The sequence below is a fragment of the Priapulus caudatus genome, unplaced genomic scaffold, assembly GCF_000485595.1.
Source record: "Priapulus caudatus unplaced genomic scaffold, Priapulus_caudatus-5.0.1 Scaffold2389, whole genome shotgun sequence".
In the NCBI taxonomy this organism is placed as follows: domain Eukaryota; kingdom Metazoa; phylum Priapulida; class Priapulimorpha; order Priapulimorphida; family Priapulidae; genus Priapulus; species Priapulus caudatus.
Window position 1 is genome coordinate 18,278 of NW_014579450.1, and position 10,160 is coordinate 28,437.

Sequence of the window (10,160 nt, forward strand, 5' to 3'; positions counted from 1 at the left end):
TATATATATATACGGTGCGTGCATTGAGCAGCGCGTTACACAGTTTTCATCGGATCTCCGGTCGTTAGGCCCAGTAGTCAAAATGTCCTCCCGGTTGTCCACCCTCCCCTATATTATGGTGTTAGCTCTATCCGCGTAGCCCCTGCGGTGCCTGGAAACCTAGTCTAGTGTAATTAGGAAAGTTTCTGGAATTTTTTCAGAATTATTCATTTCATCAACATCGTATTATAGGTAATGAGATATTGTCCACCCTCTCCTATATTGCTGAGCTCACGCTGTGATATGAACCGGACGAGGCATGCCGAGCGACATCATGAACAATAATTTGCTACGTGCACATTTGATCACGAATATAGTAAGCCCCCCGCCTCCGCACATGCTGTGGAACTTGCTGCGCCATCGTCCAAACGTAGACGATGGCGCAGCAAGTTGAAAAGCGTGCGCGGATGCAAAATCTGCGTTGTGGGGAAAATATCACACGTGTTTGATATTTTCTTCCACGTGTGGAAGATTGAACAGCGTGTGCGGAGTATGGCATGATTTTTGTTTCATAATTCGATTTTTTGTTTTATGGTAGATTTTATCACATATAACATTCACGGATCGAATGCTTGAACTCACGTATCGAATGATTCGATTCACGGATTGAATGCTTTGATCACGGATCAAATGCTTCGATTCACAAATTGAATGCTCGATTCACGGATCGAATGCTTCGATTCACGGATCGAACCCTTCGATCCGTGAATCGAAGCATTCGATTCGTGAATGTTATATGTGATAAAATAATATGCTGCTGCTGCTGGTGGTGGTAGTGTTGATGGTGCTGCTGCTGGTGGTGGTGTTGACGTTGTTGCTGTTGCTGCTGCTGCTGCTACTGCTGGTGGTAGTGTTGATGTTGCTGATGTTGTTGCTGTTGCTGCTGTTGCTGCTGCTGCTGGTGGTGGAGGCGGTATTGATGTTGCTGCTGTTTGCGGCGGTGCTACTGCAGCTGTTCTTGTTATCGTTGCTCTGAATATGGTCTCAGTTTTAGTGGGATCTAATGCAGGAACATACTTTGGAGATTTTATACTGGAACTAGGGGCTGTTTATACGATGGTTTTATGCTAACGAACGCTTCATTCGCGACGTCTGTAATCCAAACGAACAATATACGGCTAGAGAGCAGAATAACATAATGTCTCTGTTATTAAATAACATCTCTATTGTTCACTCCTGATAATATTGCTTGCCAATCTCTGAAGACCTACTTACATAATATAACTTGTATAGAAGTGCAATATCACAGATTACTTAATGAACATCATTCTCTCGCGCAGCATTCGTTTCTCACAAAAAAAAAAAAAAAACAAAAAAAACCTAAAAATTAAGCGGTGAAGAAATGTCAGCGTGCGTAGTTATATTAACATTCTTGAAGTGGCCAGGCATGACCGAAATCGAGAGCAGCAATCGAAGACATCCGAAGTATCAGCCGTTCATGCTAGCATCTGTGATAAATACGACATACTGCACTCTAACGCATCTTCTATTGAACAGCTAATTGTTAATAGAATAGAATCTCGCTATGGACCAAATCATTGTGTAAGTGTGTTGTTCGCAGTCATAGGAGTTATTAGAGGCGCTATTATGAACGCAAGCAGTGAATTTCAGCTGTAAAGCGGAACGAAGTTGACTCGCACAATATTGTCATAGGAAACATACAGAATATTTCTATGACAATAGTGTCATAGGAGAGCGTATATGCGCTTATAGCTAACGCGTGTAGTGCATACCTACTAGTATACTACATACAAATACAGAAAATCATCCATATATATTAATCACTTTATGGCTATGCATAGAATTACATAAAAAATAATCATATCGTACTTACTAGAATAGTAACCTACATGTAGATTTCATCGTTTAGCTTTCAGTTTACTACATGTTTATTTCATTCGCAGGCGCGTGCAGTGTGGACTCAAACATCACATATGTTGAAATGTCATGTTGAAATGTCAGCGTTGAAATGTCAAAAAATAAGGTTAAACAAAATTATATAGCAAACAAATATTATATTGAGCACAAATGAAATAACCAAACCAAAAGCAATCCAGCGTATCGTCACATAGGACGTTCGTTCTATATGCGTAATGCCCTGTACGTATGCTACTTCGCTCCTTCTCACAGGGCATTAAATAATATCGGTGTTCGGTGTTGTTCGATGATCAGTGTCAGATGAATATCCTCACCCGACGTTCTGTATCAAGTGATGTGAGATCAAATGATACCCTGGTCACTGCGCCAAATGATACACTGCGCGCTATCGGCTCGTGTTCGTTGTATAGCGTTCGTTGTTGTACCTTGCGATGTGTGTATGGTTTACTAGGTTCTGCCCGGTTGGTATCAATGTTTTTCTTGCGGATTGCGAGATGTGAGCTTTAATGAGTAGACTATCAGTGTCACACAGTAGATACAAACAAGTGATTTTGGTGAACGGACTATAGGTTTATTCTAGCAAATCAGAAAGTCACTACACAGACTAGATGAATGCCGGGAGCACACGAAAACACGACTTTTCACGATGATAACTATTGCGAGGACCCTCTCTGACCCTGGGACGCGCATGGGGGATTTATGTCACTATATGGCGACACTTACGGTAATGTGGGGCGTGTTCCGGGGGTTTGGCCTCACTCCCGGGGAGTATCTTGTTCCTTTCGCTTAGTCATACGTTTGTCGCTAAAAGCTAGCGACCGTAAAGTGTAAACGCTATGGTGGACTAGAAATCTAATAATGGGACGTTTTAGCTTGCGCCAAGATGGCGATGGAACGTCCTTCTTTGCTTACGGGTTTTTTTTAAATTCAAATACGGTACCCGCATGAGGAAAAGACTCTAAATTCTTCTTCTAAGATTTCAAGTCGCTCCGTATCTCCGCTGCTCCTTCAATATACAAATACGGACACGTGTCCGGAGGGCCGCTGGTCATGGGTCGCTCCCTTTCTAACTGTCCTGGCTGCCACCTGTGACGTCGGGTCGTGCAATCCATATCTCTCTACGAGTGTTACGAAAACGAAGACCTCGAAAACAAAGACCCCCTCAACCAGGCCATTAGTACCACAAAATTTAGGAAGAGTCTGATATGTAGTGTCTGGATGATAGCTCCCTCTATATTATTTGTATGTAATATCCGGTGACGCATGCGCGATGGTGGCTTGCTGAATAAATGGCTGACCGGATTCGGAAGTCGACCTGATGTTGACAAACGTCGGTATGATTCTGACAGATCGTCCGGAAACAGAAATTGTTTTCGTTGTGGAGCGGCGACACACTATCAGAATTCGCCCAACTGTCCTGCGAGAGACAAGGAGTGCTACAAGTGTCACAAGATTGGACATTTAAGTAAATGCTGCAAGAGCAAAGACGTGCAGTCTACACAACGGCGTTCTGAGAACAAAGGTAGATGGAAATCACCTAGGCCTAAGGAGAAAGTATGTATGCTGGAGGAATCACGTGATCATGTTGCACACGGTAACAGTGAATATGCTTTTTCACTATGGGACGATGGTAAACAAACCTCTGTACATGTTGATGTGGGCGGAGTGGTGAATATTCCGATGATTATTGACTCTGGTTCTAGCTGTAATGTGATTGATGAGACATTATGGAGTGAGCTAAAACAAAACCATGTAAAATGTACATCACGGAAAGTGGACAAACAATTGTTTGCATACGGAAGTGCTGCACCAATGCAAGTGCTTGGATGCTTCACAACAGACATGGCTATAGGAAACAGCCGAGTTCAAGGAGAGGTTGTGGTTGTAAAAGGGAAAGGTCAAGCATTGCTGGGAAGGAAAACTGCTGTTGATCTGGGTGTGCTAAAAATTGGCATTAATGCATCTGTTGTAAACGCAGTACAAGATGATACTGAGCTGTTTGATAGATATCAAACATGTTTTGAGGGTCTAGGCAAGTTGAAAGATTATCAACTCGAGATTCCTCTTGACTGTACAGTGCAACCAGTAGCACAGCCACTGCGGAGAATCACATTTAGCTTGAGAGACAAAGTTGAGACGAAACTTCAAGAGTTGGAGGACCTTGATGTTATAGAGAAGGCTGAAGGTCCCACCCCATGGGTGTCTCCTGTAGTTGTTGTCCCTAAGGGGGACAAGGATATCAGACTATGTGTTGATATGAGGAGAGCTAATGCTGCGATTATCAGGGAGAGACATCCAATTCCTACTGTAGAGGAAATCCTGTATGATTTGAATCAGAGCACCGTTTTCAGTAAACTGGACATAAAGTGGGCGTTTCATCAGATTGAACTTTCAGAGTCGTCACGTCCGATCACAACATTTGTCACGCATAAAGGACTGTATCGTTACAAGCGTCTCATGTTCGGAATTTCCTGTGCTCCCGAGATGTACCAACGTGTAATACAACAAACCCTCCAGAGTTGTGAAGGGGTTCGAAACATATTTGATGACATAATAGTGCACGGATCGTCTGTGGAGGAGCATGACAGGAGACTGGAGAATCTTTTGAAACTGATCCAGGAAACGGGACTAACGTTAAATAGAGACAAATGCAAATTTCGCATGTCGGAACTAGTATTCATGGGGCATTTGCTGTCTGCGAGGGGAATAGGCCCCGACAAGGTAAAAGTTCAAGCAGTTGATGAGGCGAGACAGCCAGAATCTGCTACAGAAGTGAGAAGCTTCCTAGGATTAGTAAACTACAGTTCGAGATTTATACCTTATTTGGCTACAGTTGCAGAGCCATTACGTCGATTGACAAGGAAGGGAGAACCATTTGTGTGGAACAAGGAACACGAAGACTCATTCAACGAGTTGAAGCACAGACTAGCCAGTACAGATACACTTGGTTATTTCAACAAGAATGCTGTTACTAAGCTCATCACTGATGCTAGTCCTGTAGGACTTGGCGCTGTGCTTGTCCAAGAACACATGGGAGAAGATCGGGTTATCTGCTACATTAGTAGGAGTTTGACAGATACCGAAAGGAGATACTCTCAGACAGAGAAAGAAGCATTAGGTATTGTGTGGGCATGTGAGCGTCTTCATATGTATTTGATATGGGACAGAATTTCTACTGTTGACGGGACCAAAACCACTCTGAGTGTATATATTCCGGACAAATCTTCGCGGACAAGTGCCGAGCGCGCAAGAATACACAGATTGGGTGCTTCGACTGCATCGATATCGGTTTACCCATGAAATGGATTTCCCCGGTAACAAAACATTGCAGATGTTTGTCAGCCGCTTGATACCCAGTCTAAGGGGAGACAACCCTGCGGCGAGAACAATTGTTCTGCTGACTCGTGTAAGGAACTACATAGTTTGTTGCTACAATGCACCAACACCTAAAGCTCTGTTTACCCGAGAGGGCTAGAGGAAGCATTGCTGATGATAAGGAACTCATGGAAGTTCGTAACTGTATTCGAACATCAGTTGCGCAGAAAAATAAATCAATACGGGTCTCCTATCAGTTAAGATGAACTGTGCAATAATAGGAAAGCACGCGATATGTGTTTGAGAGGAACTAGTTGTTTTAGTGGTCACCAAAACGACTGCGTGAGACAATACTTGAATTGGTCATGGAGGTGGATCCCGAATTGTGTGTATGAAGAGGAGGCTTCGTTCCAAAGTATGGTGGATCGGAATTGACAAAGATGTCGAGAACTTTGTTAAAACGTGTCATGCTTGTCAGATGGTAGGAACACCACAAGCACCAGAGAAGATGACACCGACTGAACTGCCTACGGGACCGTGGCAAAGCATTTCAGCGGATCTTATGTCATTGCCATCTGGAGACTGTTTGTTTGTTGCCGTCGACTACTACAGCAGATATTTCGAGGTAGAGATCCTGCGAACGACAACAGCAGACAATATTGTTAAAAGTCTGAAGAAGATGTTTCTTACACATGGCAAGCCAGTTAGTATTACGACTGACAATGGACCACAATTTATCAGTTCACAGTTTAAGGACTTTCTAGAAGCCGAAGGCATTGAGCATCGTAGAGTTACCCCTCTTTGGCCTCAGGCGAACGGAGAGGTAGAGCGACAGAATCGAACATTGTTAAAGAGAATCCGAATCGCTCAGATTGAAAAGAAGGACTGGCGAGAGGAACTTGATACCTTCCTCATGATGTATCGAACTACACCACATACTACCACAGGAGTGAGTCCTGCAGAACTGATGTTCCGGAAAAAACTCTGTACACGTATCTCAGGCATCGAGGATTCGCGGGAAGATCTTGAGATCGTAGATCGTGACCGTGAGCAGAAAGGACGAGGGAAGAGATATGCGGACGCGAAAAGAAATGCGTGTGATAATGACATTTTGCCAGGCGATAAGGTGTTACTAAAATGCGACCGAAAAGAAAAACTTACTCCTACATTTCACGCAGAACCTTGTAGAGTAGTTGCCAAAACAGGAAATTCGGTTGTAGTTGAACACAATGGAGTACAATACAAACGGAATGTAACTCATCTAAAGAAATATCGTGAACGAACCTATAGTGGCAGTAATGTGCGCGAGCAGGTGAACGGAGATTCTAGCGGAGACTTAGAAATGGGTTTTGATCTGAATGACCTTGACACAGAATCGCGAGATATCGAGGGTGATGTTAGGGCAGGGTGTGATGTTAGTGACGCGCACGATGTCATAATTCCGGAGGAATCGCGTTCAGTAGTGCCCTATTCTCCGCGACCTGTAAGGGCAAAGTCTATGCCAGCTCGATTTAGAGATTTTGACATGTAGAAGTAAATGAGTGTATTGAGGAATGGTACCACTGTTAGTGTCTAGGGGTTAGTTTGAAGATGTGAAAGACGGTAGACTTCTTTTTATATGCAGTATTGATATTCATGTGATTTTTACATGTGACTGGAAAATGATACGTTTAATATCAAACTGTTTGCATTATCGATGCATTTTCATAGTTAATATTGCTTAGAGTTACTGTAAGGAAACGGTACTGCATAGTTATGAAAGACGTTAATGATTTAAAGCTGTAAAGGTTTTTTGTCAAGTGAGGACGCAAATAGGAGTTGCATGTTCATGGTAACAAGAGTTTAAAAAAGGGAGGGATTGTAGTGTCTGGATGATAGCTCCCTCTATATTATTTGTATGTAATATCCGGTGACGCATGCGCGATGGTGGCTTGCTGAATAAATGGCTGACCGGCTTTGTTTGTGATTCAATTCGATGATTTAATTCGATTGGTTTACTCCAATGTTATTGAGACGAATACAACATGATAGTGCCCTGACGTATAAAATATGGTATTTTTGCAGTTTGATGAGGGTCTTCATTTTCGTAATTTGGGGGTCAAATCACGAAAAGGAAGACCCAGCTGGATTTTATCGATAACGCAACGGATTCGCTCACAAATACAGTCTGAAGAACATTCAGCAAAAGACTCCTCATGCGGAAACACTGATTAATTTTGTCCCATTTTGATCAGCCGCCTTTTAGATCTAGACATACAAGAGAAATAATATAATAATGGCTTTATTGGCATCTTGTAACAACTATTTACATCAATATATTGATCCAATAAAGAAATTTGGAAAAAAGTATATTGTGATGAAACACAAATTGAGCTAACTTTTAATAACGTTTATTATAAACTTGAATTCAAAACTAATCGAAGAACTTCAACGTTAATTAGTAACTTTAATTAATAAGAACGATTGATTGAATGATTTTCGCACCGAAGGCAGCTCACATTAAAAAGACAGTAACTTATGTTGAAATCGTACAGGATTGAAAGAACCGGTTAAATTCCTAATTTAATGAGAGCGTCGTCCAACATCATAACGCGCACTTTTATCAACATTCAAACCAAGTGCATTATTGTTGGGAAATATCATGTAAACGTATATAGCATCATGTATAATTGTATGAATATGTACTTTTGATGATATGTAGATTGTGAATGTGTAGATAAGTGATGTGTAATCTCGGAGAATGAGTTCGGCGCGGCGGCGCCGGCGGGAGAGCAATGACGTGTAGGGCGGAGTGACTTTTTATAGATGTTTATGGTAATTGCTACATTGTACGTGTGTGGGGTCGGGGTTCGCGACGGAGAGAGAGTGGTACGGGGAATGCAAGATAGGGAAGGGAGATTGGAAACGAGTGTTGACGGAGAAGGTTGTAGGGAGTGTTAATGCAAGGAAAGTAGAGTGACTCAGATTGTACGGAGTGTGTATACCAAATAAAGCAAGTGATATATATATATTTAGAGTGTTTACTGTTCAGTATCAATGAAAGAGTGTGCGATAGAACATAGATGATGGAACCGGCACAGGCGAGATTAAGATTGGTGATTGTTAGATCGGATTGTTAGACCGAAGAGTTAGACCGAATAGACAGATCGTCGGCAACTGAGTGAACAATACATTGTCGCAATGGAAGAACTATTGAAGAAGAAGAGGATGAGAGGAGGGCATAGAGCTTATGACAAGAAAGTCATGACAAGAGTCAGCACTTGGATGGCGGAGAGTACTACTACTAGTACTAGTATGCCTAGTGACAGTGAGAGAAGGTTAACACAACATAAAGCAATGCTGACAGAAAAGCTTGCTACCGTACAGAGATTAGACGAAGAGATCTTGGAGATAATGAGTGAGAAAGAAGACATGGATATAGAAGTAGAAGTGGAAGAAGCTGGCACGTTCAGAGTAGAAGTGCAAGACATGATTTCAAGGATACATGGATGGCAGCTGGTTCCAAATGAGCGAGAGGAACAAGGAGCAACAGAGCAGCCAGTATCGGAGTTGCGCCCAGTATCGTCGGCAAGGGCAGTGAGGCCTAAATTACCTAAGCTAGAGGTAAGGAAGTTCAACGGAAAAGTACACGAATGGCAAGGATTTTGGGACTGTTACGAGAGCGCCATTCATGGAAATGAATGCTTGTCAGATGTGGATAAATTCACATATTTGCGAGGACTGGTGGAAGAACCCGCGAAATCTGCGATTGCGGGGTTCGCATTAACTAGCGCGAATTATCAAGCTGCAGTAGAACTGTTGAAGGAACGATATGGGAAGAAGAATATCATACAACGAGCGCACGTGAACGAACTCCTGAACATTGCACCGGTATTCAGTGAGAGAGATACCGTGCGGCTGAGAGGCTTGTGCGATACAGTCGAAACGCACTATAGAGGATTGAAGGCGTTGGGCCTCCCGGAAGAAACATATTCGAGTATAGTTGTGCCCGCGATCATGGAGAAGATACCGGTGCCGTTAAGACTCACCGTTACACGGGGAAGGGAATATCTGGACTGGACAATGAAAGATCTGCTCGATGCCTTAAGCACAGAAGTAGGTCTGCGAGAGGAACATCAGGTGCAGCCACCACAGAGAATGAGCCAGGCGGACCGACCGAGTAGAGTGAATCAACGATGGGGACAGCTTCCCTCGACAGCAAGCGCATTGTTCATGGGACGAGACAGAGAAAAGACATGTGCATTTTGTATGGGAGAGCATGCCCATGAAAATTGTTTTAAGGTCACGGGTGTAAAGGAAAGAAAAGAGCTCCTGCGCAGATATGCTAGATGTTACAAGTGTATAAGGAAAGGGCATCGCGCGCGAGATTGTCCAGTTGTAGTAAAGTGTAAACGTTGTGGGGGGTGGCATCATACGTCGTTGTGTGCGGGAGAAATGCCCAGGTATAATAGAAGGGAGCGGGAATCGGAGCCGAGTACGGTAACACGTGGGCCGTCAAGTATGCATGTCGAGACGGGGGATCGCGTGGCTTTACAAACTGCCCTCGGAAAGGTTAACGAGAAAGGGCAGGGAAAGATTAGATTGCTATTTGACTCGGGTAGTCATAAATCATTTGTCACGATTAAGGCGGCTCGTAGATATGAGCTAGAAGTAATTAGAAAAGAGTGGCTCGGAATAAAAACATTCGGTGTGGAATCAAAAGAAACTAGTTTAAGAGATGTAGTTAAGGTAGATATAACAGCCTTGACAGGCGGGAAGGTTACGCGAGTAGACGCGTATGTAGTGCCAAATATTTCTCATATTCAAAATGAACATATTGAGATTGTGAAGAAGGATTACCCGCACTTGAGAAATCTTTGGTTTTCGGTGGTTTCAAAGGAAAAGGACAGCTGGAGATAGATGTCTTGATAGGGGCAGATTATTTATGG

The 10,160-nt window shown here is 43.0% G+C and overlaps 1 protein-coding gene across 1 annotated transcript; it reads left to right on the forward strand.

Moving 5' to 3' along the window:
• The first annotated feature begins 8,412 nt into the window (after nt 1-8,412).
• On the forward strand, nt 8,413-9,560 carry LOC106818628. Its single transcript, XM_014823319.1, has 2 exons — nt 8,413-9,391; nt 9,514-9,560. Exons 1-2 carry the CDS (start codon nt 8,413-8,415, stop codon nt 9,558-9,560), a joined length of 1,026 nt encoding a protein of 341 aa, XP_014678805.1.
• The last annotated feature ends 600 nt before the right edge of the window (nt 9,561-10,160 follow it).